The following is a 25074-nucleotide window of genomic DNA, read 5'->3' as shown; positions in this document are numbered from 1 at the left end:
AAATGAAATGGACTTGTGGGAGGTACATTAGTAACAGGTAAGATTTTTTTTCAATTCCCTTTAATCTGCTGTATAGCTTTATAATGAGATAGATACGATCCAAGGGAGCCAAATTAATCCATAAACCAGATTAAATCAAAATTCTAATTGGGGCTTCTACTCTGGATCAACTTATTAAATTACTTTCTCCTGCAGCAGCACAGATGTAATATACTCTCTCTCAAGCCAGAAACTTCATAAAACCATGAATTTTTTAAAAGCAATCTATTGGCGAGTTCAAACACATGAAGCCCTCCACTCTGTCCAATGTGAAGTGGGGAAGGAGAAAAAAAAATCTCTTTAACCAATCCCTAAATTTCTGTTGAACCAGAACTATGAAGGTATATGTTTAATTAATTATGGAGTCAATCTGGTAATTTTTTTGGTTTCTGGATCTTTTCCTGATGTAGGTCTTTGAAACTCTGCCCAGGCTAAGCTCGTGAATCAGTGTCATTTCCAATCCGCATTAGGATAATTGAACACACTAAGGAGCAAATATATACAGGAGATCTAGTATTTTATGTAAAAAGGATAATTTTATCAATGCAATACAACACAGTTTTTCTCATGTACTGAGTGAAGGAAAATTACACTGTACTAACATAAAGGGGCTGGTTATCAGTTCCTTTGTCTCACTGTGTTTTTTATTTTACTCTTGATTTAAAATTAGTAATTTTTTATACTTCACCAAAACTTAACTGAAACCCACAAGCTCATGGTACTCCGTGTAAGATCAGCTATTAAGGCTGAAGTTCAAATGGTTAAAATAACATGCCTTAAAAACTCCTGCCCTCTAGTCATAGTAAAAGAGGTTGGCATGAACTTTGATATTTAATCCAAAAAGTAAAGAATAAAAATTTATTGGAAAAATTAAAAGATCAGAATTAGTTCAGGCCTCAGTTCTGCAAACCACCTACACGGCAATAGCATCACTGCTTAAGCACTTATAACTGTATGACCAGGGCTCCCCCAAAATAGAATTATGCTTTAATATTCAAGTATTCTGTTCTGAACATGAAAAATATGTACATAAATGGTTAAATCAGAATTGGCTACATATAAATAATTGATCCAAAAAGATGAAACAGTAAGTCTTCAATATTTTAGCTGAGAAGAGATGAGAGAATAAAGAACTAAACAAGGCTTTGGTTCAGATAAGGAAAAAGTGAGTTAAAAGATACTCAGTCCTTTGTGCTGATGAGACCTCATCCTCTTGAGAAAGTTTTGCTTATCAACACAAATGTACGAGGGAGAGTGCACTTGAAGAAACACTTTCTCTTAAGATAATTTCTGTTTAGAGAAAAGAAATCTTGTTTGAATCAGTGGCTTTTAGATGCATAAATATAATAAGATCCAGCTGTACTTTTCCCTTCTCCAAAGAAGCCAGTTTGTCCAAATCAGGCTGAGAAAGAAAAGGAAAAAAAAAAAAAAAAAAAAAAGAGAGAGAGGAAAAAAAAAAGCTAATAATCTAAAGAGGTAGAACGTAGGAGAGGACAAGAGGAAGAAAGCAAATAATAAATGTCCTTCAGGCTGATTTTCCTTCTCTTTCACACATGCACATTATTAAAAACAAAAACAGATCGATGCTACTCAAACAACAAGTGGGCAATCTTGCAGTAGGATTTTTGCTACTATGAAGAGCGGCATGACACACATTCAGGTAATGTTCAGTACTTCATCTAAAATCATCTTGCAGTTTTTATGAACCACAAAAAGAGAGTCTGAAGCAGTTCATATATAAAGGAGAGCAAAGACCTCAGTCGTGACTGGGAACGGCGCGGGCAATCAGGGCATTGCTGGAATACCATACAGGCAGACCACAAACTTAAGTAGCGTGCAGCTGGAATTCCAGCTAAAAGAAACAGGGATAAAGAGCAGAGGTTAGGAAAGATGTAATACAACAGCCACAGCCACCAAGAAATGGGGTCTTTTCCCTCTCTACCTGAGCTCATGTTGATTGCTTTGGAGATCCTCTGCACAGATGTCATGTGCATACTTGTAGAGAGAAAAATCTCACTCCTTGGTTTATTAGGAAAAAGGATATGGACACTGAAAGGCCAATAAATGAAATTCAGGAAGGGGAGGCTTTCATGGAAATCATACATGGGATCAAGTCAGATCCACACAAGAGATGGTTAGAAAAAAAAGGTCTCTGTGAAACAACCTGATATGAATGAAACTATCGAAAAACCTTGAAAAATCAAAACCACATGAAAAAAAAAATCTTAGTATTCTATGAATTTGGCAACTATTGAGTAACTCAATCTTCCTGAAACAGTAAATAGCTCCTGAAATGCACTGAGCGTTTCATATAAGGTTCATTTGGTCAGTCCTTCACAAAAGAGTATAGCTCTTACCAGAAACAAAGTCTTTTAAAATTATAATTTCTCTGAATTCTACAACAAACCCACCTGCAATAGGGCAGTGTAAAATGCCGACAACATTGATAAGGAATACAATATCTTTTAAGGAACTTGAAATAGCAATGTTTCCCATTCCAACCAAAACAAAAATAGGGAAGAGACGCCTCTTATAAGAGCATCAAGATTCAAAGAAATGTACTTTTCAATTTTTAGCTACAGTTAGTAGTACACTTAAATATCATTCATATTTTAATGACCTATAAGAGAAAGTCTCCAGATAAAAACAAAACTATAAGACAAAATATTCTATAAGAAACATGCATCTGCTAGGATTTTTCCGTGACAAGAATACACTCAATTCAAAGCCAAAACGATTAAGCAAAAATTGTTTTTGAGCATATGCTAACTAACAGAAACTAACTGCTGAAACATATTACTCAGAAACATTATTAAAAACTGAATGACATCTTCTGTTAATTCTGATGCCACTATGAAGTGATGTAGACTGGATATGTTTACGCTACCATTGCGATTAGGAACAGCATCGAGCTTTTGAAGTCACCAACAATCATCCTCACTTTCTATCTGGGAAGAGGCCATACCAGGGAAGCATCTCATAGATTACAAAGACTACTTTTAGATGAAGCCCCACCAAGAAGTGTACTCCAGCCATCAATAGAGTCTACTGGAACAGACAAGGCAGGCTGAAGTAAAACACCCTGAAATGCAGGTAGCATGAACACCATGTCCTCAACTTGATTAAACTAACTAGGAGAGTAGTCATGAGGCAAAGACATGACCGAAAGTGAGGAACAGTCCCAATTCCATGTGGCTCCTTGTGCAGGAGACAGGAGCACTCAACTACCTTACGCAGATATCCACGTGAGCCCCAAAGCAATTGAGGTGGGTGAGTGAGCTTAATTAGCTCTTCAGTCAATTCATCAGAGGAATCTGCTTTATTCACTGATCAACCAGAAGCTTAGGTTGTAGTCCAGGTGCAGCAGCTTGAAGCAAACACTTGCTTTTTCAGATTCTGAAATACCTAGTTAGGAGTCTGAAGCAGGGAGCTAAAGCATAGCTTAATGCCTGATAGAAAATATTTTTAATTCAATAGAAAGTGCATCGGTGGTTTCAACAGTCTTTAATATATTCTATATCCATGTACACTAATATATATTGTATACCTGTAATATATAGTAACTATTCAGTAGTAATATTTAAAATCATTTAAATTAAGAAAAGATATGCCATCTTTTTTTTTCTGAATTATGGAGGCAGTGGGACAGAAGTCCAATCTCTAGATTCACAGAGGTTGGAAAAAATTATCTTGCCTTGTCTCCTTTCAAAATATGCTAGGGGTCTGATAGGATTGACCTTTGGAAAAGAAAGAAAGTCTGTTTCTTAATAATTCTAATCTAGATTATGTCAGTAATAAGAATACCATAATTAACAATAGTTCTAAAAAATCTCATACAGATCCAAATTCATAATTCAAAGCTACACAGGCACAAACCCTCAAATAATAAATTACATCTAAAATAACCCAGCATTTCATTCCAGAGAAGATTTAAAACATTCATAATTTAATAAGACATTTTCATTTAAAGGTTTAATGAATGAAATGCAAGATATTGGCAGCTTTGCCTCATTCAGACATTCCACTGCTGTGACCTCAGTAGAGTTAAAGGGATGGAGCTGGGGCACATGTACTGCAAGCCATAGAACCACGTGATGTCCATGTATCTTAATTATATGGTTAGGCACAGTTTTCCTTGTTACGTTGTATGCTTAGTTAAACATATCCTTGGCTAAACATATGCTCAGATCCCAAATATACAACATAAGCATGCTACAGAGCCTTGGAGATTCTCCAGAGGTGGGAAAGTCCATACTTTACTAGTTGCAACACTTTCTTCTTGGATAAATCTAAGCCCTTGTATTCATGAATAAAATGTTACTTCTTGTGTTTGGTATCATACTGCCAATGCTAGTTTTAATATCCCACTTCTGTCAATGCCTTCCCCATGTACTCAGGCACTATTTTTCAATCTTCGCTGTTAAATACATATAGTTTATTAATTAACTGGGATCCTGGCCTGCACTAGGAGGATGTTGCCAGCAGGTCGAGGGAGGGGATCCTGCCCCTCTCCTCAGCTCTGGGGATGCCGCACCTGGAATATTGGGGGCAGTTCTGGGCTCCCCTTGGACAAGAGGGAGGTGGAGCTTCTAGAGAGGGTCCAGAGAAGAGCAACTAAGATGATTAAGGGACTGGAGCATCTATTGTGCGAGGAAAGACTAAGCGAACTAGGACTGTTTAGCCTGGAGAAGAGAAGGTTTAGAGGAGTTCTGATCAATACGTACAAATACCTGAAGGGTGAACGTAGGGAGGATAGGGCCAAACACTTCTCAGTGGTGGCCAGTGATAGGACAAGGGGTAATGGGTATAAGCTGAAACACAGGCAGTTCCATCTCCATGTGAGCAGGAACTTCTTCCCTGTGAGGGTGACAGAGCAGTGGAACAGGCTGCCCAGGGAGGTTGTGGAGTCTCCTTCTCTGGAGATCTTCAAAACCCACCTGGTTGTGACTCTGTGCCCCGTGCTCTAGGTGTCCCTGCTGGAGTAGGGGAATTGGACTAGACGATCTCCAAAGGTCCCTTCCAACCTCAACCATTCTCTGATTCTGTGATTATAAAATTACATATAGATACAATTTGTAGCATGCCATCAAAAAACATGGCAGTGATCTGAGACAGTGCGATAGACATGAATATAATATAAGAATATCTAGAGTTTGTAAGGTAGCTCTGTCTGAACACATACCGCTCAATGTGAGAATCACACACGAAGACAGTAATGCCTTGAAAAAAAAAAATTCCCTATATGACCTCCTCATAATACCCAGATGTTTTATCAAGTATATCTTATCTGTAATAAACAAATTATCAAACTTAATTTTAAAAATATTGCTAATCAGCATGTTAGCCTCTACTAAAGCTCTTCTAATTGCAGTATGACAGGCTGATTCTGATCTTTTAGATATTTGAACTAAAATGAATAGGGTTTTGTTCACCACAAGTTGGGCAAGAGATTTGAGTCATTTGCACTGCTACTACTTTTCAGTGCAGACATTTCTACAGCATTGATCATCAGATATTTTTAAGAATCTGATGAAACTTCCTGATCTGTTTCAGTATCATTATTTTACTATTACTTCAGGAAAGTGAACCAATTAGCACAGCCATTCTTCTTCTATCAGTCCTAAGTTCATGTTGGAAAACAAAAAAAACAAACAAACAAACAAAAAAAAAAACCTTTTCTTTTTTTCCTCCCCTTCCCTCTCCAAAGTCCTCAAATTCAGCTCAATATGAAACATAAATTGTCTTGTGCGGGAAAATCTGGCAAGTCCAGCCAGTTTCTATTGGGCAGGTAGAAAGAGGCATCAAATATCATGGGACAAAAGGAACAGTCATGAATGATGGGCAGAGCTTTCTGGGGAAGGAAGATGCACAAAGCAAGAGAATTTATCTTGTCTATCCAGAGATTCCCCTAGAAAGTCTTCCAGGCTATTTTACACATCTATACAAAGACAGCCAGTCTCCTGGAATCTCCCTTGCCACGAGCCAGTTAACTTGACTCTAGGCAGTGCCTGCCAAGCGTGGTTTCTGAAACTGTTACTTATGACTAAATCAGGCAGCACACATTACTTAATGTACATTGCAGATCTTAAAACCCATCCTGTTTGGATCTCCAAAATCTCCAATGTCCAATCTCCAAAATCTCATCTCCACGACCAGAGATATTCTTTGTTGTTTTTGATAATAAAACCCATCACCATGGTTCTGCACAGAGGTTAATAATATATGCATAACAAAATCAATATAAATCAAACCTAAAATGACTCTAAAAAAAAATCAAATCCAATTCTTTTTTTTTTTTTTTTTTTTTTTTCCTGATGAATAATGGTGAGCAAGCATGCCTGAAACAACAGTTTTCAGAGATTCAGGGATGATATACCACTACTTGGGACTAAGCAAAAAGAGAACATGAGAAGAAACCCCCCTTCCTCCTGCATTTTCATTTCATTATAGGAAATAAGTACTTTTAAGAGCTGGTAGAAAGGAAATTATAAGGATCAGCACTCAGGTGGTTGCTTTTTTAAAAAAAAAGATAGTATGGGTTGTCTCTCCCAGATTTTACTGTACTTAGCAGTAAAAGCATGAAGGGAGAAAGGTTTTAGGAGGAGTGAAACCACAGGTAGTTCAGAAGCCAAAAGGCTTTTAGCACATAAAAAAGTTTCTGTTTTTGAAGTCAGACTTAGGTGGAAGAGTTTTTAGGAATTAGATAATGAAATATATTATAATATTTTATTCTACATAATTTTCTATTTTACATAATTTCAAACTGATCATCTCTTACTTGCTTTTCCACAAATATATTCCCACTATTCCCACTCATTTACAGAAATAAGCCTGAGCATACTAGTTCTCTAGACAGCTCATCAGGTGCATGTTACAAAGGATTTCATACTAACTATAGTTAGCTATATATCGCTTATTAACAATAGCAGTAGGTTTTATCACTACACTTCTGTTCTGTGATTCTGTAAATGACTTCTTAGAATCTGATTTTAATAGCAAATAAACAAAACCAGCTTTTCACATAGAAATCTGTGTGGCGAGCTTCTATCACAGTTTTCGCTGAACTTGGTATTGCCCAACCTGGCACTGCAGATGTCTGGAGTCCTGCTTAGCAGCAACATTAGTGCTCATTTGCCCTCCTAGAGACCAAGCTCAGCAACTTAGGCTGGCAGAAGATGGGTCTTTTTTGCAGAAGGAAAGAACTGAGAGGCAATACTCAGTTCTGGGGCGATATTCAGTTTGGAGAAGGCAATCTCAATTACTGATCATATCAATGAGATCTTGCAGTCAATTTAACAACCTTTCTCTATCTGAAATATAGTAACTTTTAAATTCTACATATGATGGTTCTTTAAAATTTAGAAATCTTTAGATTTCTAAAATTTAGAAATAGGCACCGAGAAATGTTTTTTAATGTTAATTAATGTCTAATGTTAATGTCTAACTAATGACTAACATTAATTAATATCTAATTGTTTTTAATGATACCCTGGTAAAAAAAGTACACAATGAAATGCATGGAAAGCAGCCACATCAGCCTTAATAACTTTTGTCTTTGAAACTATCTATAATGATTACCACCTTTTACCATCTTTACTGAATGTAACATGTCGAGCACTGAAAAGAATTCAGTATTTTCCAAACAGAAGAAAGAGAAGAAGATTAAGCAATGGAAGAGGAAAAGGACAGCAGAAAAACAAATCTAAACAAAAGCAGTAGAAAATCAGATCTGAAATATCGATCTTGTAGGTCACCACAGGGCAGATGCATATAATTACCAGAAGAATAAACCACTTTGACTAAATAGTCTGCTTTGTAGTTTGCCGTTGCACTGAAGCACATATTAACATGACAATGAATAAAAATATTGATTGTCCCAGAAAAGAAACAGTGAAACACAGGATGTGACATGTTTCATTAAGTCAGTGTGTAATTGTTAGAGAACTACACTAGAAATTAAACGAAGCTTAGCAGTGTTGGCATTTTGTAAGTTTGGTTTTATTTACTGTGTTAGACTATGCGCATCAGGCAGCTCCACTGAAAAATCCTTTTATCAGAGAAAGAAAGAAAGAGAGAAAGAAAGAAAGAGAGAAAGAAAGAAAGAGAGAAAGAGAGAAAGAGAGAAAGAAAGAGAGAGAGAAAGAAAGAAAGGTTATTTTAATTTAGATCATTCTGGATTTATTTATAATCAGATAGTTGAAATTACACCAAAAATATATAAGGGAGGGAGAGAGAGAGAATGGACTACCATAGCAGATGGACAGCTTATTATCCTGAACTTAAGTTGCGGCCTACTACTATCCAAAAATGTTAAAACTGCTGTTCAAGGCTATTTATATGTTGGCTTAGCCTCAAGCTTGTGACGAAGCCTTGACCTATTCTCCATTTGACTCAATCAATACAATATGAAGGAGGAAAAGTACCTGTCCTAATATGACATTTCTTTCAGGCCTATAACCAGTGCTACTCCAGGAAGGAACAAATACACTCAAGAGAGAGATTCAAGGGCATTTCCACTTTGCCCACTACAATCTCCTCTGAGTCTAGTGAGATTGCATATATTTAGAAGCCTATGTGCTTAAGTTCCTTGTTGGATTAGGGCCTGCATCCACAATTTTAGAACTGTGAGAAAACTGCCAGGAAAAAGCATAAATGAGTTCTGGCAGAGCGAACTGTGAGCACAAGAACAAAGGGGCTCCCCCTCATAAACAAACCACCTTCCATGACATAAAAATAAGTATTTTCAGCAGCAGTTCATTATGTAACAAAACTCAGAGCAACTTTACATATCTCCCTAATAAGGCAGAGCATATAATTTAAAAAACAGAATAGCTGAGTGTTTTTCTTAGTGCTCCCACTAAGGGTCTAAGTAGGTTTCAGCTATTCCGGCTCCAAGTCACCCAGCACTATAAACTAATCTAAGCTGCAGCAGTGGTTTCCCCATTCCCTTCTCCTTCCATCAGTCAGCACTTGTGCTCCTGCAATTAGGTGGTGAATGATGGTGGTAGCTAATTTAGTCAAAAGCCAGCATGCAGCTTCATCTGGTATGTAACCAGCTCTGGGGCCTGCTGACAAAACGGATAGTCCCATTCTCCCTCCTGCATCATGCTGCATGTAACTTCCTCCACTGCAGATCTAGTAGATTTACACCTGCAGATCCAGGCCAAACAACTCACTGACCCCATGCAATAATAACCTTTCCTTTATGTTTATAATGGATTAAAAGTATGGTAAAAATGCACCTTCCACCATTGCCTTTCTGGGGCAGGTTTCAACCACATCAGCTCCCTTTATCTGCCCTACGAACAGCAGTAGTAGCACAGATGAAGGGAGAAGCACTTGGTGGCTGGGAGGAAAAGATGAAGGTCTCTCAAGAGCCATAGCTCACACAAGTATAACCAGACTACTTTTAAGCTAGCTGACCTAGTTGCTGCTAGTGTCTAGTGCTGCCAACTGCCCAGCTATGCTCAGGTTCCCTTCTCAGGCACACGCTGCCCTGGGGAAGCGCTGCAGCAACTGCCTGAGGCTGCAAGCCACGCAGACCATGTGATAGCGTAACGAGTTTGAGCCTGATGAAACACACTGGATCTCTAGAAGGGTTGGGTGACTAGCTATGTACATAGGAAAGAACTATCTAGCACTTATCTGAGCTGAAACATTTTGATGTTTCTGATTTTTTACTGTGCTATATTTTTCCATCCTCCTTCCTTACCGTGCTTCTTTTCCTCTTTTCCACCTGCACAGAAAACAGCTACCAGTCTCAAAGTGAAAAGCTGTTAGATTTCTTTCATGTGTGTGAGAACTAACACCATTTTCTGGGAAGTTAAACACATCAGAATAAAACTACTGATCTTGTTACTACATGAGCAGATGCAGAGAAAACTCATAGCTCTAATTGCATATAATTTTGATATTTTTAATTTCTAACTTTAACTTTCAAGGTTTTCTTGAAAAGGATCAGAAATCAAGTTTCTAGGCTACAACATTTTGATAAGACTGCTTTCCAGAAAACAAGCTTAGCTTCTAATTTCTCAAGTACAGTTATATTCCCCAGGGTGCTTATACATAGCTAGGGTATTGCACAATGTTATATAGTTCATCAATCTGTCCAGGACACTCGGGGCACTCGCCTTGGTGAAGATAGATGTATGACAGCTATCTATGAGCCAAAGTATATATATTAAATAATAATAATAATAATAATCTCACACTTGACTCATATTATTAACATGAAAGCAAGGGCAACCTTTATGGAGATATTTTAAAGACAACTAAATTATGCAAGATTTCTGATTCGATTAGACAGTATTTTATTTGCTGTCTTATTAAGCAAGAGCTATAAAACAAACCAAAAAATAATCTGGTATAATTGTTTAAAAAAAAAAAAAAAAGACTCTACATATTTAGGAAATGTAGCAAGCTAAGGAAATAGAGAGTTTCTGTTGTGTTTCACCTTGTTCTGTGAGAAAACAAGGGCTGTAAATAGCATGTCTTTGATAAAAGAAAATCTTCAGCAAGTAGCAGAAACAGACCTAGCTCTAACATAAATCTAGAGACCACATCATGCGCTGCTAAACACTTAGAGTATGTTTTTGTTACCTTTCTCCCCAATAGACACAAACTTTTGAAACTAAAGGCCGTGTTGGGAAATAGAAGCTATTTCACACCCATCACATGCTACCAGAGATCTGAACTTTATTGGCTTTTATATTGGCACATCACTTCCTATCACTTCGAGCACGCGTACGGTTTCACCCAGGAGATGGCAGGTCCCATGAGCATTGCTTAGTGCAGCTTGAATTTGCCTGATCATATGCTCCAGCAGCTATTACAAAAGATATTTACACTAGGTTTCATTCATCTCTTCTTTGGCCTCATATCCTACTTCTGGAAATGCTTAAATTTGTGTTCAATGTGGTCTCAGGAAGAAGTGAAGGCGAGAATAACCTGTGGTCTATGACAGTACAGAGTACATCGGAATTAAAGTGTTCTTAGTAGATACAGGTGAAGAATACACTTTAATTGAGCTTTAATTGAGCTGACAAAATCTGCACCACCTCAGGATAAGCAGTAAATTGCAATTAAACTTTTGCAATTGTGCAATTGAACTTCTGAACTTAGTAACGGGCTGCTACTCTTGTCTCTTGTCCCACATTGTCCCTTGTTGGTCCCAAGGTTTATGGTTGACTTCCAAGAAACTTATGCAATTGTCATCTCCCATTTTTTCTATGATCATGATGTACTTGCAATAGTTCCTGGAACCTGAGAATTTGAATTCTGTTCTTTTAATCGCAGTGTCTCGTAGTCAGAAGGCAACCTGCATTAAGTACCATTAAACTTACTGAGTCATAAACTATGAATCATAAACTACTAAATTTGAATCTCCACTGAAGAAAACTAATATATATGATAAATTTAAGTATTGGGGACAACATGGTTGCAAGTTGTTCCTCTTACAGCCACAGGCAATAACAAAGAAGTCAAGTGGAGTTTGAGAGAGGCCATCAGCTATGAGAGTTGTGACAGCATGCAGAGATGTGTCCCAAAAGACACTCCTAATAAAAACAGAATGCGATCTTCTGGTATGAGGCATGTGTTGCCACAGTAGAACTACGTGACCCAGCATTCAAAGAACTGCAGCACATGAATCTAAAGTAGAAGTGTCATAGTCAATTTTAAGAAAAGTGACAGATTTTAAGAGCTAGAGCCAGAATGTCTGAAACACATACAGGCCCAGCATACGAAAATGAGACTCCTTCCTGACTCCAGAGATACTGTGCCATTTAGAGTCACAACAGGCTCTCAGCATTTTGTATTTAAGCCTCTCCTAAGACATGTCAATCCCGGCATCAAACCACCACCTACCCAAACATTATCCTCTCCAATACAGACACGAAAATCACATGAAATCACATTGCAAAGTTGTAGAAATGCATATGCCTAAAAACTTTTGAATGTTTCATTCTAATAATTAAGAGGGGGAAAAGAAAAGCTGAAGACAACTTTAAAAATGTTTCTGTACCATATATACAATATCATAATATTATTTACCAAATATGGTAAATAAATAACGCTCTGACATTATCTATCATCCATTTTGCTACTGATGTCCATTCCATGATGATTCACAGCAAACTTTTAGCGCTGCTCCAAGCGGCTTATAAAGCCACTGACAGTATCCTACAAAATGACATGGAAAACCTATTCACAATTCCAGAAACACTCTCCAACAAATAGCATGTGGGAATGTGCTCCCTCATTTCAGGCACGTCAGCAGTTCTTTAAAAGACAGTCAGTGTTTCCATTCAGATCTCTTATTTTTCAAAAGGTTGTAGAGTCAGCCCTCAGGGAGAGAGAATTGATATTAACAGTTTCAGGTGCCTTCACGCAAACTTGTATGTCAAAAACAGTCTTTTTTATTTCTATAAAGAAAGTTTTAAGCCATTAGCTCATAATGTGAATGGCCTTTGGGAGTCTGGGAGGGGGATGGAGAGGAACAGAGGGGCACACCAAAACGACTTCTGAAAAGAGACATTTTGGAAAATAACCTCTAACACCTCCAAAAGGCCTTTTTCTTTCTTTTTTTTTTTTTTTTTCTCTCTCTTTTTTTTTTTTTTTTCCCCCTCTTCTTTTTTTCCCAGCAAACATTTTCCTAAAGACCTAGAGCTAATCTCCCTTTGGTGGCCAACAATGACATGCTACAAAGTAAGTTTTGGCATTTTGTGTGACAGACCTGGAAAACAATTTTGCAGTATTATTCTGGACTTCACTAAGTCTGGTCTGATATGTCAGACAACTCCATTAGCAGTAATTTTCAGATTCTGGGAAGGTTACTGAAACTCAAGTTTGAAGGATACACATAACCTTTGTTAAAGTGCAGCTTGACTTTTTATCAGACATAATCCATATAATGCCAAGCCTCAGTCATTGTTTTTTCTTTTCAGTTTCTTGGGGAGCCTAACTTCAAGCATTTCCTAAATTTTGCATCTGAAAATCCTATATTTTCAGAAGCAAAAAGGTCCTAAATTGGGCCACTTGGTTCTGTTTTGTGTCACTGAACATTTTCCTTCGAATTACCTCTTTTAGATAAAGATGGCTGTTAGGAGCCAAAAAGCATCTGTAGTTTCCTATGCCTGCCCACCTTATTTCAAGGGACATGAACAACTGCCCAGGATTCAATAATACACCTGGCAGGCACTAAACCTCTTTGGCTGGAAAAGCTCCATGGACATTCCAAAAACTTTTAAATGAAATTCTCTGTCCTTTTCTTTTTTTCTTTTTATTTTTTAAATTAAAAAAGAAAGAAAAAAAACCCCTATTACCTCATTAGAAACCAGAAGAGCAGGAAACATCTTTATATTTCTCAAATACTGCCAAGAATGGATAGGGTCTTTTAATTAACATCTAATACAAATGCAAATAAATAATCATTAGTTGAAAGTGCTTTTTACAGACATACATAATGTCAAGAAAGTAGCACAGATGTTTGTATTATGTGACCAAGGAAAAAAAGGAAATACTAAATAAACACAAATAAAATACTAAAGCAACCAATGCATGAAGTTCAAAGCTATCAATGCTCTGAACAAAATTGCTTTTTTTTTTTTAATTAAAAATATCAGTACAAATCATTGCTTGTAAGAACTGAAGAGTCAGTAAAGCATTAGATGGAAAAACAGACCCTTCTATTCAGTATTCAGCGGAAAGATTCAATCACAGAGTTATGTTAGAGAAATCAATAATCAGTGTTTCATTTCCACTAGAAACAAAATCCTGGATGTATTTGCAATGTGCACTTCAGCTGTTAACACTGAAAGATCTGAAGATGAAAATAACTGGTGCAAGGAAACAAAACCAACAAGTGAATCCTTTAGCGAAACCATTGGCGAGGAGAAGAGAGCACCCATCAACCTCGTCCATCCCAGGGCAACACTAGGCAGCAGAGTGATCAGACTGACTTCTGACTTGCCCCCTTTTACTGGCAGGGGAAGAGAGAGGCAATGAACCCTAGCAGTACACATCATCTGCTTCTTCTCTTAAGCTCCTAGGAAGGCAGAAAAATTATCAAGGATGTAAGGGAAACATCAATAAACAGATGGTCAATAAGTATACTTAGCATTTATTTTTCTCTTTAAAGCTTTGAAAGGAAGCATTTTGTAAAACACTACCAATACCATTGAGATGAGGAAATGCTCATAGAGGTTGATCTTTATCTGCTGCAAAAATATGGAAAGTATATGCTAGAATATTCTTGAATTTGCAAGTATTAGAACATAAACAGTACTTGTTAGGTTTTCATTTATTACATTACGTCTCACAGATGATGTATATACAAGCTCCCGAGAAACTGCACTTCATTTGGTATTGACTTAATGAAGGAATTCTCACATTAATCTTTTAAGCTGTACTGCCCTTTAGAAAAACAGACTCTGTGGAAAAGAAAACCTCCATAAATCTCTTCAGCCCTCTCCACAAAAATAGACTTTTGTAGGCCAGCGATTTTCTTTGCACCTTTTCTTGTGGAAACAATTAGCTTACCAATTTTAAAGTATTAGGTGGGCCAGCTGCTGGCTTTCCCTTTACCTGAGAATGTCTATGCAGACAGAAACAAAGATCTAGTGTCATGCTACTACAGTACATCAGTATGATAAACATAAGCAGGCAAGGTCTTGCCTATACATAAGAGGTTAGGTCTTGAAGAAGCTTTCACTCACTTGCAGTCATCATAGCACTCTTTAATGCCTAATTTGTTTCTACAAAATCTTCATTATCTCAAAGACAAAACGTTGCATTGCATCAAACTGTCAGAGATACATTCATTCCTTTGAACTTCAGAGAAGCCTAATTGGTCTTTTGGTGATTTTTCCGAAATTAAATTACAAAGTCAGGCCTGTTCTTACTACTTTTCTGCTGTGAATGTAATAACCTAAATTCACACAAAAGTCTCAAAAGTTGTCCTAGACTGGAGAAAAGTCTGCCATCTGAACAACACTGATTTCATTCAAATGACTGTTTTGAACGTTTACTGAAGGCATGACATCCTATTCCAGACAGCACGTGCATTTCTCCAAAAGGATCTTGAGGTTAATTTATAAACTTCCACTTTACTTAATGTGATACACAGTTAGCATTAATATTGATTTCTGCCCTAGCTGTACTGTCTAACCTGAAAAAAATAGTTACTTGGCTACTCACATTGAAACTACCATTGATGTAATTGGCAAGAATATGATCACTAGTGTAGCAAACAATGCTAAATTACAATGACAGTAATTTAAGGTCACCTATATCTTCCTATCAAGAACATTTAATGTGGCTAAAAGTCCTATAGCTATAATATGTCTGACCTAAAGCAAACAGAAATCTTTAATAAACCATATTTTTGAGAGTTTTTACAGGATACAGGAACACCCTTCAAAACAAGGTCAAGGATGTTTCTCTTCCCATGTGGGTAGATAAAAACATAGTATTAAGAACGGCACAGTATAAAAATGAAAGGATTCATGTATAGATCAGTCTTTTCCTTCTAGTTGTCTGTACAAAGCCAAATAGTTAAAATTATTCCTTTCTAAAATAAATGAAGCTATCACAAAAATTTCATATTAAATCACTTTATGCAGGGCTGCTTTAAAGGTAGCAGTTTCACACAGCTGTGTTGCATGTTCATGTAAATGATGAATCAGAAGAAAATTTAGCAGACACCTAAATTGTGACCACTGTCACAAGATCTATTTAAAAAAAAAAAAAAAATAGGTGCAAACTTCTTTACAGCTGGTTGTGCAAATGAGCATCTTGGTGGGCTGGAATCCTGCAATAATTCCTAAAATTGTCTAAGTACAATAAGGACGGCAATCTTGATAAACTTGAAGGACCTCCTTAAATTGCATCCACAACATCTACATAAACAAAACAAAATGAAGCTTGCAGGAAGAAAGTGTAATGCCTGGGTGCAATTTTGAAGGCTGTTCTGATAATTTCATTCAAAATATGTTGTTTTACAAGACATTATCGCTCAACCTAACAATTATTTCTGCACAGTTATCTGTGTGTTTAACACAGAGTAATAAGCCAGATGCTTCAAATTAAAGAATTAAAAACCTACTCCAGTACATCATTATAAACATTGAAATAGGTTTTGTTCTTAGATGCAAAGAGTATTAAACTATGAAAGTATATTTATTCTACTAAATATAAGCATACTAGATGAGAACTTTGAAATTTAATTCTTCAGTCATCCAAATATTTACATGACAGTAAAATACAAAGAGTTTAACTAAAAACAGTCGCAGCACAGTAGCAAGTGCAAATGCCAAAGCTTTGGATAGAAATATGATTTCCTTCTATTACCTTAATTCAAGTTGAAAGTAATTTCTGCTCATGTCAATAGTTTCTGTGAAATATTTGTATTTAAATAATAAATACTGGCCCGTGTGGTCTCCTGTTGCTCTCTCGAGAATAGAGAATGGTTATTCTGAACTATCATTGCAAAGTCAAGCAAATATTTTCCTAAAATATTCAGGACTTTTTTTGTTTGTTTGTTTGAATAGATTATTTACAGGACAGCTTAGTTATCTTTAATGAAAGGTCCTGGCATGAAAATTCTAATAACTGCAGGATATGAAATTTGACAGATCTTACTCCCAGTGTTGTCACAGTGTTGTGCTGAACGAATAAGGAAAAACTAAGCTATTGCTCCACAGAGAAATAAAAATATATCTTACAGCCTAATTGTTCTCTGATTTATGTTAACTTTTCCCCTGTTTTTCTATCTACTTAATGGAGTTACTCGTGATTCACCAGAGCAAAGGTGTCTACTCATGAAAGAGTAATCAGATACTCCCTAACCAAAATGTTAAGCAGTTAGGGGGGAAAAAAAAAAAAAAAAATCAGGAAATTCTCTTTTCATAATGCAACGTGCAGTGGCATACAAGGAATAAAGAGTACCTGTTTTTACAGTTGTATCCTGATTAACACAGCTGTTCTATTTCATCCTAAAGCTTACCATCACAGTTCAATTGTTAAGGCAAAAGTTGTTGAAGTTGATTCACCTCACTGGCATGTTGCTCTAAAAAGTTGCCATTTGCATGAACTTCCCTGCATTTATTTATTTGTTACAAACTGCATTTCCAGCTTGCTTGGACAGAAATATTTAAGTGTAAGGGAGAACTTCAGAACTGAGACTCAAAAAGTTCTGCTCAGCTGTTACTTGACAGAATATACTTGGTTTCATGGAAAAGTTTGTGTAATTCTCAAGCACAACTGTAACTTCGGTGAGAAACGCGTCAACTTTTAAGGTAGAAAATGGAAGACAGCAGGAACAACATAACCAAGAAAGGGAAATGCAGAGGACCTGCACAAGAAAGGTTCTGCAATATCTGCGTATACACTTGTGATTGCAGCAGAGGTCGGCATAAATGCAGTCGCATTAGATTTGTAAGGTCAGTGTAAAAACAGATACGTAGTTGAAGAGACGTCAAAGTGGATGCAGAACTTCGAGTTATATTCAAACCCTTTACGAGGCTTGTGCAGCCCACAATGAAATCCGTGCTCCTCTTTACTGAAAGTGCAAGATCAAGGTTAGCAGAACAGATTTATCATGCTATAATAACTGCTCCAAATTCAATGCAGACAGGCTCTATGCCTTGAGGGAGTAAGCGAGAAGAATCAACCCCCATTGACTTGCATACGGAGCGTTCCTGTACCCAAATCAACTGCCAAGAAGTAACTCCTCCAACTGCAGCAACATCATCCATTAGCAAATACCATGAACTTGATCTCATTCTTTGCAATGCTTTTGCCTTGTGATATGAGCAAACAATCTACCTTAACAAAAAAAAAAAAAAAAAAAGAAAAGCAGTTTTCTTTGCATTGAAGCAATGCAAAGAAAACTTGATACAACTATCAATTCACCTTCCAAACACTCAGTGACTAGATAATAATCATTTATCCTCTCCTAACTCATTCTCACAGCATGAGTACTAGATTTCATTTTCAAATGTCTTAAGTAACTATATCAACTAAATCTTGGCATGTCTAGCAGCTGCCTAGAAAGTTACATTATAATATTTTTAATGAAAAGAAAGAAAAAAAAAACCCTGCAAATCTGTAGCAAGATGCTGCTCTGCAGCATATTTCCTCATAACACAGCATGATCTTCCAGGTCTCCATCCCTCATTTCCTTCAGTTTTTGAACAGCTCACACAGAATCTTTAAAGCAGCAATCTCTTTCCCAGGGCTTCACGAAATTCAAAAGAATTTTAAAAATTCTCAGCCTGCCCAAAGGGTATACAAGCCTACAATGCAATGACTGACACTTGACATTACACACTCTATACTTGACATCTCATTAGCAAGAGATTAGCAAGCTCTGATATTTATTAGCAGTGGGAGTTCCACATGAATTAACTCTTGAATATTTATTTTGAGCTTGGTAAATTATGTAGTCGGTGTTCAAAGCCACATTATCACGAGTAGACCAACAGTAATGCTCGAGTTAGCTAGTTTAGGGTTAGCTGAATTGTAGAAGTAATAGTAACATGCTCATAGGGACCTCACAAAATCTGGCACAAAATTCAAGACTCTTCCTGCTCTTGAGGCTTCTTCATAAATATAACTTTTCCTGCATCATCTAGCCTTCTTGATAGCACTTATCTTAGTCTGATTGACTTTTGCAAACAATTTACCTGTAACGATGGCTGTTCGACTACAGCACCTCAGAGAAAACTTTTGCTTCTTCCTTTTTAAATAAGCTATTCCCACCGTTTCCTACTGAGACCTTGGCAAAGTTAAACCACAATCTTTTCTAATACGTCATTTTCCCCTTCCCCCCTCTCCTCCCTTGCCTGTGCAGTTGCTCTGAGGAGAACAGCTTCAGCTTTGTTCTAATCTAGCCTGCTGCATCAGTGGTAGAAAGCAGTGTTTACCATTATTTCTGATGCAGAAATCTGTGTGCTCCCACTGACACAACTTCATTACTCCTTTTTGCACTAGACTGTGTCTAACTATTAATAGTCTTTAACCTGCACAAAATTTTGCTGCTAAGATTTTATCTGGCACCAGATGGAGCAAGTACGTAGCTACACTTCTCAGCTTCAATGGACAGTAGTCCATTAGATTCAGATGTTCTCCTATGACCTAGAGATTTCTTTGGAACAATATGACTCAATCAGCTCATTTTATTGTTTTCATTTCCACTTTCTGCATAAGTAACAGCAGTTACTAGAGATGCTTCATTTCAGATTCCCTATACAGATATACCAGCTATTCAGACCATCCTTACACAGCTACATCCTTACACAGTTGAAGAGATCTCTTCAGTTTTTAGCTACTTGGTGTTACAAACTCTGTTATTAAATTCTGTTTATAAACTGGAGGGGCTTTGTAAAGAACATCGAGAAGGTTTTGCATGGCTATCAGTTCAGCTGATACAGCCCCATGAAAAACTCAAAGATATTTAAGGCAAAACAAACGTTCTTTGAGGGCTCAACTCAACCATCATGGTCTTGCTCCAGTCTCCGGTAACTGAGCGAGAACTCGGGCCAAAAAAAATCATGTTCAGAAAAACACTGCAAGGCTGTGATTTCATTCCTAGTGTTACCTTATGGTTTAAGTAGCTCCCTTGGCTCTTACACTTGTAGCAATTAGAATTTCCAGACAGCTCAGTGGCAGATATTCTAAGCTTTCTCTATATTGCAGCATTAACTGGCAGATGGCAGCCAATTCTTACCATGAATGAATTAAATTCACTGGTATAACATGCAGCTGTAAACCTAAAGACTAATTGAAAGCTTTCAAAATTTTCATTTTGCCTTTTATAGAAAGTTGCAAAGCATCAACAACAGCCAAACTACATGAGGCAGGTCTCAGCTTTTCTATCACGGCGTGACTTGCAGTAGGATATGCAGGTCCCCACGGTGATGTTTCTGGATTTTGTGAATATTTTGTACTGTTCTTCTAAGCCTTTCCTCTTATGCTAGTCTTTTCAGTCATGAGGTTATTTAAACACAGAAGAATACTATCTATTGAATAGATTTTAAATTTCCACGCTACCTACTTGATCAGAAGAATGGAGCAGCAAAGGACTGATTACAGTACGTTCTTCATCCATTCAGTCGTCTGAAGATGGAATTTTATCATGATTGTATCCTACACAACAGATATCTCTTTCCATCACAAGAAAAGTATTTAATATACCCATATTGCAAAAGTTAAACTGTGTGTGTCAAAACAGACAGCTTCTCTTTGTATGACCTAAAGTCCATGGCAACTGCAGCTAATTAATAGTTTGAAAAAAAATCACAGCTCTAGGCCTCCTGTATTTTTGGTGATGTTTCCCGCGAGCAGACATTCATTTTGAAGTTTAAAGTTACAATGTGGTATTGCTATGCATTGCTGCATTATATATTTCTTGCCTGCCTACTATTAAAAATCCACTAATATAAATCCTGCCATTACAATTAAATATATATTACAAATGCAGGACTGCCTGTGCAAGAGTTAGCTGAGCAAAGAAGCAATTGGATGCATTTTACATGTGTAATTAGCTGATGCATACAGACTTTTTGTCTGCCTCTGATTACTGTTGACTACAGCCTGTATGCTCTTTCTGTTCTTCTTAACGTAACCTCAACACCCATCTATAAGGAAAACACCTGCTTTAGTAGCAATGCTCAAATATATTTAAAATCTAGTGTTACACAAAAATCTAAAGGACATAACACATAGTGAGGGGAAAGAAAGGGTGAAGTGAAACTTGGTAAACAGAATGGGAAACGGTTGTAGTCATAGCCCGAGAGCTTTATTAAGCAAGCACTTTATTAAACTGCAATGTACTACTTTACTGCTTTTAAAATATGTTAACACTATATCACAGTTCCCAGCAGCATGAAGTCTTTCCAGAAAATGTGTCATCACTGTATGTAGCATGTTTTATAACCAGTATAATTCTGTTTTATTATATCCAATAATATTTTTTCTGAAATTCTAGGAAGTCTTCCCACAAAAGATAAGTAATAACTGTATTTTAACCAACTGGCACTAAGTATACCCGCCTTAACACAGAAAAAAAGTAAGTTATTACACTAGAATGTCCTTAGCTTCATTTTTCCTCCTCACAAAGAGTTAGGAAATAAAATCCTCAAGTATCTCATTCAAATATTAAGTAGCACAAAGCCTTTCAACAATGAAGTATTTTAATTCCATGACTGATCTCTGCATTTAACTATTCTCGCTGAAAGTAGCTGGCAAAACTCAGAATCTTACACATTATGCTATTTAACCAAGAAAAAAAAGAAAATTATCCTAACAAAGCCAAAAATACACGTCCTTTGTTTCATGTATCCACAAATATTTGGCAAAAGAAAAAAAAATGCCTTGTGCATGTGAAGTACAACAGAGTAATTTTCTTCGCTTACCAGGCTTGGATTTCTGCTTTGCGATGTGCCTGTGGTTGGTAAAGGTTGCTCCGGTGCCCGGTACAATTGTTCCCTCCTCTAAGTCCGACTCTGGGATTGTAGTACAGCCACCTAGTTGAAATGCAAGAATGTAACGGTGTTTATGTAACAATACAAGTTCATCAGTGCATGAATACAGGAAAGAGATAAATTAACTGGTATGAAATCCTGATTCATTTCAAGCTTGACAAAAAAAAAAAAACTGTGAAGAAAAACTATTACTATTGTTTAGATTACTGATTATGACTTCTATTATTTCAAACTTTTTCAAAAAAAAGTTTGTATGAAGCATACAAAGCATGCAAAAATAATTTCTGAATATGTTCAATCAGTGTTGAATTTAAAAGATGAAAACAGTTTGATCTGTGCTAAGAAACAGATCATTGGGAGCTAGTTTTATAATAAAAATAATTAAATGTGAATGAAATAATACAAAGTCCACAAAGCTTATGAAGGCTGTTAGCTTGCCACAGAGAATGGCACATGGCGATTTGTTTGGATAGGCTATTAAATACATTGCTTTTATTAATTAGCGATAGAGATATGGAAACACAAGGACTATTCAGTTGCACACTGCATTGGTCGTGCTTTTATTCTTCATGTGATCTTAGAATATACAAAATAACTGTTTCTTCATATTTTGCAGTATTACTTTCTAAGCAACTTACTATAGAGCACAACGATGCACAGCTTTCTCTTCAAACATGCTTAAGTGATTATTTCTAAGAACTGAAGAAAGGCACAGTCTAGTACTACTAGGAGTAGAAGACAGCTGGAGTGGTTTGCAATGGGTGATGTAAATTTGCTGCAAACCAGCTGGGATCAGCACTCCAGGGAAAAGTGTGACTGTTCCACGCCAGAAACAAGACCTTGCTGATAATACAGCATATAGGCCAAGTCCTTAGCTTGCCATAGTTGTGATCTTTTCAGAGAATGGCAATGAAAGTTTTTGTCAGATCTAGATGGATTTCAAAGAAAGGAGCAGCTTGTTAGCCCAGCTTGAAGACCATGTCTTCCTTAGCACATTTGTCCATTAATTCATATTTTTGCATCTTTGTTTAAATATTCTTAGGAGCTCTTATTACAGCCTGAAACTTTGCTCAGCAGTTTCAGATTAGCACTTGATCAAAATCCCTATAAAGTGCGTAAAAAGCTCTATGTCCAGCTGCAAACAAATATTCACCTGCTTTCAAATTCAGCTCTTATTTAAACATTTTGTTGGTCCAAGAGCCAAGTTTACATCTCATTCTGTAGTTCTCCCGGGATTACCACTAGCAAACAATAAATCTATTTAACCTATTTATTGTCTTCTGAAATTATGTGCTTATCACAATTTCAGATATTCAGGGTACCCACTATGAAGTGGATAATCAGGATAACGTGCATAATATATTCTATATTCCTAATAAAATACTTGAACACTGTGGTAATTTCTGACACTCTACATGGACCTACACCCTAAATGAAAATAAATAATAGCAAAATAATATTTCTGTTCCCACTTGCAAATTGTGACTAAATGTAAACTATGAGATTTGCTGAAATATAAACCACCTTTAAAATTCCATTTAGATATTATTCATTCTTTTCTTTTCAGATAAAATCTATCCTATTAAATAGAAACCTGTAAACATGCGATACATTAAGGGCTCTTACACAAAAGAACTACTAAGAATGGTATCATATTTTAAAACAATTTATAACATTTGATATCAACTATGAGTGAAAATTCACTTAGTCTATTAATATGTGTTGAATTTCTGCATACAAACTTTTACAAGAATTACTCCAAAACCTGAAATTCCTAACTTAGCTAGCCTTAAGAATTACTAGCTTTTCATGTTAACAGTAACTGAATAAAGCTTAGGAAAGGTCTATTTGCCCTTAGGTATACCACACTACTTTCTGAAAGGAAGTATGATTTCCTGCTCTCAAATTTGAGGTGAGAGATTTGTTAAGATTTACTTTCCAACTAACATGATCAGAATGTACCAAAACTAAAAGCAAAATTAACCTTGTGCGTAACATTATTTTCTCTATTTTGAGGATTGAAATTTTACCCGTGACAGACTACTTTACATACAAAGAAAGCGCAGAGGGACTGCACGCAGCAATACTAACAGCATTACTTTCAATATTTTGAGTAGTAGCTACTTTGCTAACATTAATAGTTGGTCCACCTGATTGTTTTTAAATGCTGTTATTCCATTTATTCCATTCCATACATTTACATTCAACATCCTGACATCAGTATTCTCAGTGTGGCTAGATTTCACAGGGACCCTTGCTCCAGTAATTATTTCAATGAACTTCCAGATAAGAAAGAAATATAATAGCAATAATTTTATTGTTTTTTTAGGATATGAGGTATGTATGATCCAGATCTTTCAGACCATGAATTTTCTGACCTCCTCTTCCCATACCACTATTTTGTTCTAACTGCAATTAGAGTCTGCTGGACTAGATGCCTTATATTATCCAGATGTTCAGAGCCAGGCAGGATGACCTGGACCCCCATACGTGCATAATAAATTGTACACAGAAATGCAAGGGACGTCAGCTGCTGCTACTGAAATCAATGGTAAATTCCACTTTCATACTTCAATAGGCACAGAAACCCAAGCTCATGATGGATAGCACCAGCAACTGCTGCGAGCTCCCAAAGGAAAGGAGGTATAGTGGATACAAGGGAATTGTCATGTTCTGGAGAAAGAATGGGAAGATTGGGGAATAAGGCACAAATACACACCTGTGAATACAACATTTAAACCACATTATTCAGTTGGGATTTTACCATTCAAAAATATTTCATAATTCAGAAAAGTTAAATGAAATGAACTCATTCCTTTTAGAACGCTAGATGTTTTTTTCAACTGCATGCTGCCATGTTCTACTGAGAGTAAAGAGACTCAAGGACTAACAGAATTTTAGGTGAGAATCCACTCTGGATTCTTGTGCATCTCTGTCGCCATATCAAAAAGTACTTATTGGGTGTCCTGTTTAGCAATCACTTAAAATTTTTATCCCTCTGGAGTCCCATGAAACTCACAATGGCATAATCACTGACATTCACTGATAATTATTTAAGTGAATGCTACGGAGCAGGGAAAGTGAAATATTTAAGGGAAAAAAAAAAAGGAGGGGGCAGGGAAAGAGGCAGGAGCAGTACATAAATCTACGAACTGGAAATGATCCAGGTTGAGAATTTCTCCAGATGTCAGTCTGTAAACAGTGCTTCATAAAATGAATTTCACCATTAATTGTTGGCAGCAATAACATCTAGAATATGTTATTGTATTTGACTGACTCTTCTCCCTTTTTCTGTGTAGCTAGGATGCCTGTCTGACATCAGAGATCTTTTATCAGTGCTGATGATAAATCCAAGCAGCAAACTGCAGTCAGCAAAACTGTCTGATAGGGAATAGGATGCACAAAACTCAAGCTAGTAGTGAACTTTGTTCACCAAAGAAAGTGAGACTTCTCTTGCTTATTTTCACATTTTCATTTGCTTTTGCAACACATCCAGTTCTCAAGTTGGAAAAAGACACAAGTAAAGGAAATAGACACATAATACACACTTAAA

General features: G+C 36.6%; 1 protein-coding gene across 1 annotated transcript in view; it reads right to left on the bottom strand.

Moving 5' to 3' along the window:
- Positions 1-17576: 17576 nt before the first annotated feature.
- The window catches only part of BBS9 (Bardet-Biedl syndrome 9), a 165805-nt gene continuing 158307 nt past the window's right edge, over positions 17577-25074 (bottom strand). The window contains 3 exon segments of the mRNA XM_026052314.1: positions 17577-17596; positions 20093-20184; positions 21453-21563. Of these exon segments, the coding sequence (XP_025908099.1) occupies positions 20147-20184; positions 21453-21563 (149 nt within the window). The 3' untranslated portion in view covers positions 17577-17596; positions 20093-20146.

Source organism: Nothoprocta perdicaria, unplaced genomic scaffold (genome assembly GCF_003342845.1).
Source record: "Nothoprocta perdicaria isolate Ctin4 unplaced genomic scaffold, notPer1 scaffold_87, whole genome shotgun sequence".
NCBI lineage: Eukaryota > Metazoa > Chordata > Aves > Tinamiformes > Tinamidae > Nothoprocta > Nothoprocta perdicaria.
Note: the sequence above shows the minus strand (reverse complement) of the source record. Positions and strands in the feature narration are given on the sequence as shown.